Here is a 14,817-nt window from a genome sequence, read left to right as displayed (position 1 = left end):
CTAGCAATGATTAATTTATTAACAGTAGGCCAAAATTAATCAGCATCAGTTGTGAACAGCTGTGATTAAATAAAAACACATTCATTAGTCACATTGCGAATTTAAACATAATAGGCCTACTAAGAATGGTAGAGAAACGGATTAAAATATATAATCATATATTTTTCACCTGATGAAGCTGGCTCAAGCCAGCGAAAGCTTGTGTATTAATAAATTTCGTTAGTCTAAACATTCTCTATGGTCTAAACATGGTCTGTTCTATTTTCTCTATTGTCTAAAGAAGGTGCTACTATACTTATTTCACTTGTATTTCATGCTGACTAATACGGTTCCAACGTTTTTATAATCATATATGTTTGTATCTTTTGAATTATAAATCGCGGTTATATCTATAAACATTAGCCCAATGTAACTGCAATCAAACTTAAACTTAATCAAAATTGCTGATTATATAAATTCCGTTTGCTTACTGTAGGCCTATTTGTTTTGACCTTTGACATTTGCGTTAAACAAGATTGCTGTACAAAAGGAGTATCATATACCAGTATACCATTCCGCAATTGTATACACATGGTCGACTAAATTTAGATCCAATTAATTCAATTCATGTTTTCATCGATTTTAGCATTCACTGACCATTATTGTTGTATTTATACCCGCCCATTTGTGAATCGAGTACGATCCGTTACGACCTGGTTTTCGTTATACGTACATACGCGTCATCTGATGTCAGAAATCAACTCGAACTCGTTTTAGATGTTAAAATCGCAACATACAAATAGTAGTATGTGTTTAATTAATAATGGTAATGTAATTTGAATTTAACGTAAAAATATGTTAAACGAATGAGATTTATTTAATACTATCATGGAAGTATAAACCTTCATGAGGACCTAGATTTGTTTGTGCGTATTTCTATTTATTTTCTCGGGATTGAGTGTACCATATCTCCCAATAAAGAGAAGATTGCTTCAACCCTTATTAAGTATTATTCAGCAAAACCTTATAGACAGATATATAAAAGAAATACTGAATGTTGGTCCAATAACAAAGATGAATATGATGCGCCCCATGAACGACAATACAGGATCTCCGAAAATGAATGTTGGTCCAATAACAAAGATGAATATGATGCGCCCCATGAACGACAATACAGGATCTCCGAAAAGATTTTTTAAATTAGAGCACACGTAGGAAAAGTGGATCGTGGGCTACCATTTGTTCTTCCCCCCTCCCCAACAACCTTATGTGTGCGGCCCGGCTACCATCTTTGTAAAATTAATTGCTATAAGTTCCGTTTCTCTCTGTGATTCATCCATACACCAACGGCCAAGCAATGGGCACCTCGGGCTCTTACAATTATTGCCGGGGATCGGTGGCGTTCCCGATCCCCTGATCAGACGTACCGCACGACATTTTGCAAAATAAGCATGCTTATTCCAGAAAATAAATAAATAAATAAAATAAATTAATAATTAAAAATCAATAATTCTATAATGGTTCCGTATTAATGGTTTTATCTCCTTTATCGTGTTATCTCTTGGTTTGAGGATTATTCTGTTGTTGTTATATAATCGTGCTGAAAGACGTTCTTAATTCAAGATATAACCGTTTGGATAAACAGATTTTAACACGTTTCCTGTTATAATTACACTCAAGCACCTAATCCCAATTAGCAACGTATTGTCTTAGTTTATGCCACGAGGGGCCTTTCTTGAGCAAAATTTGATATGGATGATTAGGACATGGATGATTGGATAAATTTTAAAGTAAGAAACAATACTGTTTTCATCATGGAGGAATACGTTTAGCGACACCATCTTCAGAGGCTGTTTTCCCCTGAAAAATTAAATATTATTATTATTTAATCACCATCGTTATTATTATTATTAATATCATCATCATCATCATCATCATCATCCTCATCATCATCATCATCATTATAATTATTATCATTATTATATTATCATTGTTATTATTATTACTTGTTAATATTATTATTATTATCAAATGGTCGATGTAGTAGCAGAACACGTATACATTTTATTAAAAAAAAACAACTACTTTAAACTTCATTATAGGCGAGTGCCTATACTTAATGCATTTGCCTTCAAGGCCCCAAACCAGTAGGTTTACTACCATCTTCAGTGAAAATACCTAGTGAAGTTTAAATTATTATTATTATTATTATTATTATTATTATTATTATTAATCATCATCATTATCATTATCATTATTAGTATTATTATTATTATTACTACCGTTATTATTATTACTGAGGTATTATTATTATCGTCTTTACAGAATTATATTATTTTTTCGACGTTCTTTTTTATGTTTTAGATTGTGTTATTAAATCTGAATTGCCGATAATCCATAACCATAGGCAAACCTGGATGAAGTTCTATAATTAATCATGCATATAAGCAGCAAAACATTATAATATAGGCCTACAAACAAATAATTTTGTCTATCCATTCATTAAATAATTTGGTTTTTACCATTTAAAACAAAGTTAAAAAAAAATGTCAAAGTAATACCGTATTTGTTATCGTTTATGATATTTATTGTGGAAGTATAGAGTCTCAGCTTTATGATGTCGTAGTATCTTAACATGGAAGGCAGTGTCTTTTGAAGGAAAGGAAGAAAACAGAATAATGATATTCAAAATTATGCGTCAATGGAGCGACATGAATATCACGTGACCTACTACTACTACTACTACTACGCATCTGTGTGTAGTAAATATTTTGGCTATTCCGTCGTTTGGCCTTTACCCCCTTCGTCAATATGAAAATCTTAAAAATCTTCTTATATATATATTTTTTTCCAATATTTTTGAATGATCGTATTTCCATATATGATACAATATGACGTTTGTTTGGAAATAAAAACTGTTTGGTCACACGGTACCATTTCCAGGCCAAATATTTGAGGTAATCTTGAACTTGGCACTCGTTCAAAAATACTACATCGATCTCCTGATGCGCGAATATCAAGTGACGTCATATCCACATGGCTTCGGAGAGGCTCACTAAACAGCGGCGCCTATTTATTCAGATGAATAAGGCCCGCCGAACAGAAAACACGCGATACAACTCGAACGGATTTTTTTTTTTGTGAATCAACTGATAAGCGAACGCTACTGACACATTTTACAATTAGGATATACACATTACTATTGTAGGAAATGGTGTCTTTATTACAGCTAAAAGTGTTGCTATTATGCTGTCTATACTGTTGTATTATTAAATCTACTTTAGGTAAGTAATTTCAGTTGATTTTTGTTCTTATAAATTTTCGTACGTGGCAAGAATTGGACGCATGTTGCAAATGCCGGGCTGCCGGCGGGAGGAAGACATTCAATATGGCGTGATCGAATATTGTCAACTCCAGTTTTATGTAGTACAGTATTAGCTTTATACTTACATACTCTACTGCAGTCTGTTTTATTCAACCTTTCACATTGTATTTTTCAGTTTCATCAACATAAACATGTTATGTAATGAAATTAAAAATTTTAAAAAATGGTTTTTTTTCCAATATTTCTTGCCATCTCACTCATCATGACTTGTCCTGTCTTTCTGTGTCAGAGAATATTTAAATACATTAATATGTTCTGTTAATTTATGATGATTTTCAAGAAATATTTTAATGCATATGCTTGTTACATTTTCATATTTTGATGTAGGCTTCGGTGGATGTGCTCCTGATCAATTTAAATGTGGAAACGATAGATGCATTCCGGCGGTTTGGAAATGTGACGGTGAAAACGACTGTGCTGATGGCTCCGACGAAAATGAATGTGGTATGCAAACAACGTATTTTTGTTAAAATTACCTACCCAATTTGGAATTGTAAATATACAATCTCAGGGATGTTATATTACGAACAAGATTCTATTTTTTTCCCCCCAAGAGATCGTATGACTTTCGTCAGTTCGACATGGAAACACTCTAAATTCTTGGATTATACAATACAAGGCTAAGTAAATGTGATTCAGCAACATAATGTTAGTTGTATTAAATCCAAAATTATATCAATTGCAAGTTAAGCATTCATCATAGAGATGGATTTTGCAGCTAAAATAAATTCTATATTTTACTGGTACAAGACTTAAAAATTCTGCAACTGAATTATGGCATCCTTCAGTTAGAACGCACCTGATTGGCTAATGCTTGACATAGTCAATCAATCTGTGACGAACCCTTTTATTGCTAAAACCTGATTCGTCAATTGGTTAACACACCCTCCATGGAGTATAATCTCTATAATCATGACTGAATTTTATCAGAGCTAAACCTTGTAGTTGTTGTACAATAGTATATAGCCATTATTATGTGTTAACATAGAATATACTAACACATATATATACAGTATTATAAATATATTGCTTTGATCAGTACAATTTCAGAGCACCTTCTAGTATTATACAGTAGCTATTTAATAATAGTTTAGTTTAATCGTAAAAAAAGATTTATCATGTGAAAGATTTAGATCTGTTGTGGGCAAATCTTTGCTGAAGTCTGGTTAACACACCCACTGTACAGTATAATCAATGTCTGAGTTTTGTCTGTCTGAGCTACAATTTCCACAATCGACAGTGGTGATATTAAAAAATATCTACAATATTTATTAAGGTGTTGAAGATAATGTTTTAAATCTTTTTTTTAACAAAATTTCATACAGTAGACCTATTTATATCTTTAAAAAAATATAATCAATACCACAGCAGCCTATAGACGTGCCAAAGTCAATATTACAATCAGAATAGCTGAATTTGTTCCATATTCTGTCTTAATGTACTGTACTATGTACAAAACAATTTTTCTTCAGCATTTTTCCGCAGTATTTCTGAATCAGATTCCTGTTTAAAAAAAAAAGAAAGAAAACTAATGTAATGACCAACAACATACAGTAGTTCACCATACCGTTGTTTATACAGCATTAAATTCCTGGTTTGATAGCAACTAAATTCGTTTAAAGAATGCATTGTTCAGTAGGGCAACTGTATCATAGGTCTTGCATTGTAAAGGTCCCTAGGTGGAGCTTAATATCTGATAAGAAGTTGGAGCGGAGTACCGGTAGATGTAAAAAAAACGTGATGGCAGATGCTAACTGTTGGCCGATGCCCAAGTTGTGAAAGAAAGATCAATAACAGTACGATTCCTGTAAATGATAAAACAAAACATAGAAAACAAAACAAAGAGGAAATCAATCAATACTCATCAGTCGTTTGTGCCAAATTTACAGTTTCTTCGGTGGGGGGGGGGGACTGGCTAGTTTATCAAGGCGTAATTTATACAAGATTTGTTTTTGTTTTTGTCATAGTTGTGACCCTGCCCTTACAGTGCATCTGATATTAACCTTTCATGAGTAATAACAAACCATTTTTTACTTTGTAGTAGAGGATATCTATGAAGAGGTCAAAGTAATGGTTAATTTCCGCCAAGTTAGTTTTCATCCCATATTTGGCAAGTGGTTGTATCACCCCATTTATTCAACCATACAGTACGTAACCCAGATGTAGAATGACTGGTCTCAGGAAATGGGACAGAGAAAATTGTCCAATAAAAAGTCAGCTTGCTTGATAGAGCATGTATGACCAGTTTTTCCTACATTCTGCGGTAGTTAAATAGTTGATACTTGCATTCAGGAAAAACATGCAAAAAACATGATCAATTTTGAATGACCTTGCACAAATTTATTAAATTTGGTAACTTTTCAGATTGTCTATTAAATAAATTCCAGTGTGTTTGATTTGGTTTTTGACTTGTCCCTTTTGCATCTGGAATTTTAAGAATATTTCAATGGAAATACAGTAGCCCGGAAACATTATACTGTACAGTATACAGTATTTCATTTAAAGGAATATTATTAAATAGCCTTGAATAAATCCAATTTTTCGCAGGTACCTGTAGGCTGGACAGAGTAAAGTTCTTGAACTTACTTTAAGCGTTTTTATAACTTTAAGCGTTTTTATAATTTCTTACATGTAGTTTGCAAAATAAATAAATTAAATACCAGAGGAGTGATGTTTTGCCCTACCGTGCCTGATGTGTTATCATACCGAATACTCAGTACGTTCCCAAATACTTGTGAACAAAATTTGCAAGTGATTCGGGTGTGAATCGAACCCATGACCTAAGGCCATTTACCACTACAGTAGTCTATCATACCAAGCTTGTGCTTAGTGACTAGTGTTGGATCCAATCCGCGAGTACTGTGCTATAACGATGCGAGTTTGCATCAGGAAATATCATAGGAATGATATAATATTATATATTATTATTATATTATTATTATATATTATTATTATTATTATTATTAGTATGTAGAATGGTAATAATTATAGTATATAATAATATTAAGTAAGAATAAGTCTACCAGCAGAAATTCTGTTAAAGGAAGAATAATTAATATTTAGGTTTAAGTATGTTTTCTTAAACTAATTTATTGATTACAGTATTCTGATGTAATTTTTTATAGTAAATCAATTCAATCAATCAATTCAACTTTTATTGTCAAACACAGTGAGAACATGGTTTGAAATTCTTCTTGTTAGTTCACAGTTAAAATGTAAGTTAAAACAAGACACAAAAAATAAAATCACAGAAAAAACAGAGGAAACGGCAAAAATTTAAAAACGATAAATGTCTAAAAGATAAATTAGTCATAATTTCTTACAAGTGTTGACGGTCAGTAGGTTTAATCAATTTTTTTTTGTTAAATACTTTCTCATCTCAACATTTTAAAGAAGCCATGACCATACTGTAACATTATATTGGTGGCGTTTATTGATTGACATGATAGAAAATTTTATGTAAATAAACAAACTTAAAATATTGGATGTTGGACTGAAACATAACACTTTTTCCAAAAATACTCCCCACCCGAAATAGAAAAACTAAATTAAAAAAAATTCACAAATTCGGTTGCCTTTTGAAAGAGTATTCCACTGTTGTGTTGAGCATGTGGAAGGAAATTGGGTGCCAATTTGTGTTGGCTCCTGGCCACAGCCAAACTGCCTGACCATGTTTCCAAATAGGGCATTAGTGCTACAGTAATCTAATTAAAAAAGAATAGTATAGTGCCAAAATTAGAAAGAGATGGTGACTAGTAGCTAAGTTTTCTTGTTCTACTTTACACCATGTGTTGTCATTCATTTGGCGTTTGACTGCTGTCTTATTGTTCGTTTAAATATACCGGAGTCTGAGGAATTATCTTTATAGTCTACCGTTCAAGAATTGATGAATACATCACTGTTATGATTTCTTCCATCAATTTTTACTAGAGACTTTAACCCCCTCTGCTGGTAGTTAGTTACCTTGATAATGGTATTGTTAAAATGGCTTCCTATTCATTGAATAGGTTGTGGGTAGCTATGCATTATAATTTGCATTAGAATGAGTCAGTAATTACGAAAAGGTGGTCTGATCTTCAAGTACCCAGGTATTGATTGAATTCAACTGCTGTGAGTTTAATGCCAGGACTGAATTGTTAATGAACTACTCTGTTAATGATTGGGGGCGCCAGACAGCTTACTTAATCACTCTGGTTATTGAGACAGTGCTACCAATTTTCATAATATGTGGGACCTGTTATTTCCTGATTCAGAGTTGTAATTATTAATGAATGCAGTAATTATTAATAAACACTATCATTAATGAATGCTGTAAATATAAACACTATTTATCATTATCTTTGAACAGTTGATTATTACTAACTTATTATTTCATTAGAATTTGAGAAGAGAAATTGCGCATTATTTCAGCAGAAAAATATTTATTCCACTATTTTTTTTGTGAATGAGAATGAGATAAGAGGGAAAAGCCATTTTCATGGCACTGACATCTGGCATTACAGTATTGCTGTTTAAAGGGATCATACCTCATCCATTTTAATTTCTGTATTTTAAAAATTGAAAGATTTCATTATTTTCTTGTCGGGAGCATTTTATTTTGGAAAATAATGCCAAAATAGAATGATAATCAATGTCTTCCTGAAAAAAACTGATTATCTTTAATCATTACTTGTTATTATTAAATGATGTTATTATGAAAAAAAATTGATCAGTAAGTTTAACTAGTTGTTGTTGTAAATTTTTGATCGAAATATTTCTTAGCTTTTACTTACCTTGATATGTCTACTGTTTTACTATTTGGTGTGTGCTGGGCCCCAAAGAACAATTCTGTTTACCCTGATTTGGCCACCTGCGATAAAGTAGAAATAAATCTTTAAAATATTAAATATTTCAAAAGAATCAATACCGTAAAACCTCGAAGGGCTTTATCTCGAGATACTGTAAAGACCATCTCGAATTGAAGCCCTCTCTTTACTTTGCAAAGTTAGCCTCAAAAGGAAGCCCATCTCGAAAAGAAGCCCATGGGGTTCTTTTCAAAATAGAATAGGCTTCTTTTCGAGAAAGTACAGTACAGTTTGTAGTGTAGGTGATTTAATGCCAGTTAAATACACTCCATAATACAGATTGATGTTACAATGATCTTATTTATTGTTTAATTGTACAACTTCACAAAATTTACAGCATTCATTTTAAAAAGAACCCCCAGGGCTTCAATTTGATGTTTTACGGTATGTGAAATAAATTCCATTTCAGAACCACACTAGAATTTTTGATTTTTTTTTTTTTTAATACCATTATTCTTTCTAGTAACTTGCGTTGTTTATTATCGTTATTTATTATCATTACATATCATTACTGACATTATTAAATAACCGTTTAAATAACCCGATTTAAATATACTTTTACTTTTTTTAACTGTGATTTTGTGCCATGATAAAAATAAAATATGCAATTTTTTTTTATATTTGTACAACTATGGCTGCTCTAACTTAAAACTGGCCAGAAATTAAATTTATTTGCAATTATCGCTGGGCAGCACATTTTTTTAAAAAGTGTTATCGCGTGGTAGGTTTCACATAGATGCCTTCATGGGAAAAATATTAATCTTTTATTATTACTGAATCCTGACACTATCTTAAACTTGTGCAATAGTATGACATCTCATAATAACCATATCTCCGCATCACAAGGGTATTTTTTAACAAATACATTTCAATAATCTCATAAATGGTGTGGCTGGGAGGAAATGCTGTACTCTGAGCATTGTAAAGTTGCAAACTCGAAGAACACTTAAAAATTTATTGACATCATATAATCATAAAATGTATTTTTATAATGTGTTTGTATAATTCATTTTAATATACAATTGATAACAATTTGATAATTTTAAGCTAAATTTCAAATTATAGAAGTATTATTTAGCAGCCATGTCAGTAAAGTTTGATAATTTTGAATAGAAACAACTTACCAAATTACTTGAGCTCAATGTGTTACGTTTGTAGGTACTTAATTAACTAAAAATAATTTCTATCTTTACTGGTTGCCAGATTCTTTGTTAATGAGTCTCTTAATTAGGAACAATAGTGTTAAAATTACTAGTGTGGGAAGAGGGTAGGTGCCTGTAATGATGCAAATGACCTTAAAGGGAGATAGGGTGAACCAGCCAGCTAAAATTCATAGCTCCTTACATCTTGATTACCTTAACCAAACCCATTCATAGTCTCACTATACATTGATCATCCACATGATTGGTCACCGCAATGGTGTGACTGCCGGCCAGCCAATCAGAAAGGGTGAGGTGATGAAACGGTATGTTTATTCAAGCATGACCAATAACTACAGTAAACTCAAGCCACCACTAAGAAAGGGCGTATGATGAACTCAATGTTTACTACACTGACAAGATAAACACTATAGAATACTCGAATGCTTTTCAGTTAGGAATTGGTAGTGAAAGCTTTGAGAAGACATTCCTTTTCTCTCTACCTTGATTCGTACCACCGATAAAATATATACCAAAGATGTCTGCAAAGAAATACCTGTTATTTGTGATGTTGCTAGTTTGTGTTAGTATCTGCCTTAGCCTGAGAAATGGCATTGCCGGCAAAGATGTGCTTTTAAATAATCGTTTCGAGAGGGAGGTTGCACGCCATAGAAATCCACGAAGGATTCCAGCTAGGAAGCGTCTGCCTTTTCTAAGTAAGCAATTTTTCAGTTTCAAACAAATTAATTATACAAAATTAAAGTGCAGTTTTTGTTTTATCTTTGAAATGCGACTCTAGCTAGGTCTGCTGCAGTGCTACAGTACTTTGCTTATATTATTTAGTTTTAGAGAACAGGTGACAAACTCTAGTTTAATAAATAGTGAATGAACTAATTAACAAATGCGTAATCAGAAAAGTATTATGATTATAGGTAACAAATTATTACTGTACTTAAAAACATGTATAAACATGCCAGTTGTGTTGAAAATGGAGCGTTTTCTATTTTTTGGGGGGAAAAAGTCTTTGGGAAACATGAAAAGAAAATTGAGGTTATTAAACTTGCTTGGTATAAAACCATTGAAATCGTGTACAATAGGGTTTACTTCCCTATTGATAAAGTTTCCGCAGATTAAATTTGATGAATACACTTTTTTCCTTTATAGAAATATTAGGCAAGTCATTTTTTCAGTTTGTGTGGTATGAAGCATTTTTTGTACAGTACACATTTCAAGGATAATAGTACTACGAAAAACAACATTGGATTTGTGTACAGATTTCCGTGTCTTTTCTCTTCTTTTTTTTTTTGCATTATATAAAGTGGTTCGTAATGGTGTTAAAGCAGGGAGTGTTGGAATACGTGCGTTCAAGCGATTTTTGAAACTGAACAGTTTCCTTTAAGTGTTCTATAAACAAGGATTATGTGTATTTTTATCATAATGCATATTTACGAGTACTGTATTTGTTGACAATGCCGTTAAATTCTGCCTACCAAACAGGAATGTGATAGCTTATCACGGATCATGAGTACCGCAATATTAAATAAACATTGATGAATGGTCCGTTTTCTATATTCCTACATACTTACAGTATCTTGCTGCTGATAATGCCCTATAAGTAATTTATAATCAACACAAAAAAAGTTTGAGATTAAAAATAATTTTTTTTTTTGTCTTCCAGTGAAGAAAACATGCAGCGCAACAGAATTTACTTGCGACAACCAAGATTGTATACCCAGTAGGTGGCAATGCGATGATGAACCCGATTGCAAGGACCAGTCTGACGAAAAGCCGGAAGTATGCAGTAAGTACTATCACGCATGACATCGTAGCGTACATTGTTATAGAAATATCTGATTCAGAAATGTATTGAGTAATGTTGTTTAATCAGATGCTCACATTAAGACTTTTTAAACTCAAGCGCTACACCCTCGTTTTAAAAATATTGAATAATGCGCTTGATTTTGTGTTATCGATGTTACCAGTGCACAAATCTTGAGGTTTTGTACTCTCAATGTTTTCAGTTGCTTTGGTTTTAGTACATGGCTCGAAAATGTGCCAAGGAATGGGGTGAAACAACTAAAAACAAAAATAATTCATTGGATTCTTGTGTAGATTTAAACTATTTGAAAGTACTTTTAAATTATACATGTTGGTGTCATGTTTACAAACCATTAATTGATACCTTGAGTGAATTTATTTATGAACCTTTATAAATACTTGGCAAATCTCACTCAAAGATGCAATAAAAAGCAAAGATGAACTTTAAACCGATGACATATGATGGTGTGATTCTCAGGCAAATCACACCACTGACAGTTCATTCTGTGCATTCTCCGAATATTCCAAGCAAATAAATGATGATGATGGTGACTGTAAAGATGGTAAAACAGTACAGCATTTCTGAGGTTAAGTGTTCTCTACATATTTTCATTGGAAATACTGAAATCTAATGACTTTATAAGCTTCTTTAAAAATATTTTGCTCATGTTTAACCTCAATAACAGTAAACCAATATTTAATTTTGCATTCCTTTCTCTGGGAGGTCACCCAATTCAGGTAATTTGTAGTTGGCTCTTAGCCACCATCCCCTGGAGCATTTAAGGTATGCCAGGCTTTGTGCTGCACCCTTTTTAAAAACCAAACACATAAACTTTACCTTATAAAATACTAAACTAACTGTACTGAATAAAAAAAGTTCAACATTATAAAATGATAAACAATGTAAAACAACGTTTTCGATAACCATTTTGTCCATCATAAAAATTGAAGTAAATATAATATACATTAATCAGAATTCAGGGATGTACAGTAGCTAAGGTGAATGAGGCCAGGGAGCCTTGAAGTTTGATACCCAGTTTAAAAGCTAATTTCATGGTCGTCAGCTCCCCTTTATTGCTGTAACCACCATGCCCATCTTTGAACTCCACTCATATTAGATTTTACCAATGTTATCACCCACCCACCCATCCTTAAAATGTCTACTGCCCACCCTGCAACCCTAAGAATGATATTAATTAAAATATTTCTCAAAAAAAATTATAGAGAGAACTCACAAAAATTCTATTAATAGTAATATAAAATTTAAAAAAAAAGGAAAAAACGAATATATCTATCTTTTGTCAAGACTTTATATTTAAGAAATTTTAGTTCCAATGTTTCTGAATACTGTAGACCCTACTGTACAAAAATACTGTAGTATCCACACCAACGAATTATAACATTAAACTCTGCCTCTAGAAAAGAAATTTTGGGTAATATTGTAGTAAACCAGTTTCAACCAAATACATTTGGTTTACCATTTACCGGTACATCTGTAATATACTGTATAACCAGTGTTCTTTCGATATTGCCTGAATAGCCTTTCTACGTCCCTCAATCACATTAGAGAATCAAATGTCTGATTTTATAATAGCAACAACCGCTAGGGTACTGTATGTTCTATTGTATTTAAATGGCTGAAATTGAGTTCTGGAATCGGCCTGTTTTTGCCAAGTTTCTTATGATCACATCAATGTGGTAGCTATTAACTTTATAACTCTGGAGACTTTATGGCTAAGGACTTGGCACATTAAACTGATTCCAGAAAAATTATACTGTTAAACATGTACCAAAATAAGTATTGAATACCATTTTGTGTGGACTTGTAAACAACAAAGATTTCTGTAGCAGTTTTTTTCATTCTATTCTTTAAAAATACTGTAGACTCTCAACTCTGCACCCAATTCATGCTCGTATGACCCACCAGAATGTTGTTTATTTACTGCAGATACAGTTATATTGTGATTCGTCATGTAGAACCTTCTATACATTTGAATTCTATAGAACAATCCAGTCTGAACCATTAGAATGTTAATAAACTATATCTATTTGAATGTTTGTTTTCATGTTATTACAGAGGCAAGAACGTGTCGAGCTGACCAGTTCAGCTGTGGTGAGGGCAGTATCTGCATTCCGGCAACGTGGCAATGTGATCGTGACGCAGACTGCGACAACGGTGCTGATGAAGCTAATTGTGGTAAGTTTGAAAGAATTTTGTTATCTACTTTATAATACCTCAGAATGTGTTCATATCTCGCACTAAAATATTATCATCATTTAATATGAAACTGTTTTGTGCATCTTTACTTAATTTGTAAAACAAAATTATGATATTTCAGAGGCTGTAACATGTACCGCAGATGAGTACACTTGCGGAAACGGAAAGTGCATAATTAACCGTTGGGTTTGTGATCAAGACGACGATTGCGGCGACAACACTGACGAAGCCACTTGCCCACCAATAACATGCGCCCCGAATGAGTTCATGTGCAATAATTCCCTCTGCATTCCTGATCGCTGGAAGTGTGATGGTGACTACGATTGCCCCGACCTTTCCGACGAGTCCAGCGACCACTGTGCTCCTACACCACACCACAGCCGTTGTTCGGTTCGTGAGTTTGAATGTAATAATGGCGAATGCATTCACACCAGTTGGAAATGCGATGGCGCACCAGACTGTACAGATGGGTCTGATGAAGATGGATGTCGTAAGTACATTAGAAAATATGTTATAAGAAATGCATTAATATTTCTGAATTCTAGTACCAAAAAAAAATTTGTTTTATTCCCCCTTTTTTTTAAAAACAAAATAACTATGCCCGTTGCAGGCTCTATTTGTTAACTGAAGATCTTAAACTGATCACAGCATCTTTTTATTGCTTATTTTCAAGCAGCGGTGACAACGTGTTACCCGTCCCAGTTCACCTGTAGTAACGGAGAATGCATTGATGGAGTCCGTGAATGTGATGGAACTCCGGATTGCACTGATGACTCCGATGAGCATAGTGAATGCCCTAGTGGTGAGTTTGTATTCTGATTAGTTATGCTCCCAACCAGTAACTCCCCGCCCCCTTGAATCTGCTACTGCCAACCACCCCTACCCTAAAAGGAACCCATTTCAGAGAGCAGCATAACTTAATATGCAGAACCTCTGTCATCCTTGCCATGACCGCTGAACCATGTAAATCGTCACTGACCTTACTTTTTCTTTTGAAAGGCTAAAAAACAAGTTAAGTTTAACACACTTTCTCCTGTAGGTCCCATCTGAGATTGACATACTTCAGATCCATGTTCTGTAGAATATAGAGGGGTCTGAAAGGGTTTATCCCAGACTTATAATCAACAAATCCTCTTGGGTACTTCTGTTTGCATATGATTTAAAAGGTATCGTAATCAGTAGATACTAAATTAATTAAAAGAGTAGAACTAATCATGTTGTATTCTTTCTTTTGACAGCTCCCAAAGAATGCAACACAAATGAAGATTTCTTGTGCAAGAACGGTAGGTGCATCTTAATGACACAGACATGTGATCGACAACCCGACTGTGGTGATGGGTCTGATGAAGAGATTTCAAAGTGTGGTAAGTTCATATCTTTTTGAATATTTTCCAAACCCATTACATTTCATTTATTGTTATCCTGTCTCTTATA

At 33.1% G+C, this 14,817-nt stretch overlaps 1 protein-coding gene and 1 long non-coding RNA gene across 2 annotated transcripts in view; one reads left to right on the top strand and one right to left on the bottom strand.

Moving 5' to 3' along the window:
- The first annotated feature begins 3,030 nt into the window (after nucleotides 1–3,030).
- Nucleotides 3,031–14,817, top strand: part of LOC117119955 (very low-density lipoprotein receptor-like) — a 16,062-nt gene continuing 4,275 nt past the window's right edge. The window contains exons 1-7 of the mRNA XM_033264930.1: nucleotides 3,031–3,263; nucleotides 3,692–3,808; nucleotides 11,026–11,148; nucleotides 13,243–13,362; nucleotides 13,505–13,873; nucleotides 14,060–14,185; nucleotides 14,622–14,751. Of these exons, the coding sequence (XP_033120821.1) occupies nucleotides 3,191–3,263; nucleotides 3,692–3,808; nucleotides 11,026–11,148; nucleotides 13,243–13,362; nucleotides 13,505–13,873; nucleotides 14,060–14,185; nucleotides 14,622–14,751 (1,058 nt within the window). The 5' untranslated portion in view covers nucleotides 3,031–3,190. The remainder of the gene's footprint in view (nucleotides 3,264–3,691; nucleotides 3,809–11,025; nucleotides 11,149–13,242; nucleotides 13,363–13,504; nucleotides 13,874–14,059; nucleotides 14,186–14,621; nucleotides 14,752–14,817) is intronic.
- On the bottom strand, nucleotides 4,137–9,886 carry LOC117119951. The gene is made up of 3 exons (XR_004447263.1): nucleotides 9,333–9,886; nucleotides 8,137–8,213; nucleotides 4,137–5,169 (listed from the first exon to the last, which is right to left on the bottom strand). It is a non-coding gene; the product is annotated as an uncharacterized LOC117119951 (long non-coding RNA).

Source organism: Anneissia japonica, unplaced genomic scaffold (assembly GCF_011630105.1).
Source record: "Anneissia japonica isolate Jap-2015-1 unplaced genomic scaffold, ASM1163010v1 scaffold287920_len488460_cov166, whole genome shotgun sequence".
NCBI lineage: Eukaryota > Metazoa > Echinodermata > Crinoidea > Comatulida > Comatulidae > Anneissia > Anneissia japonica.
Note: the sequence above shows the minus strand (reverse complement) of the source record. Positions and strands in the feature narration are given on the sequence as shown.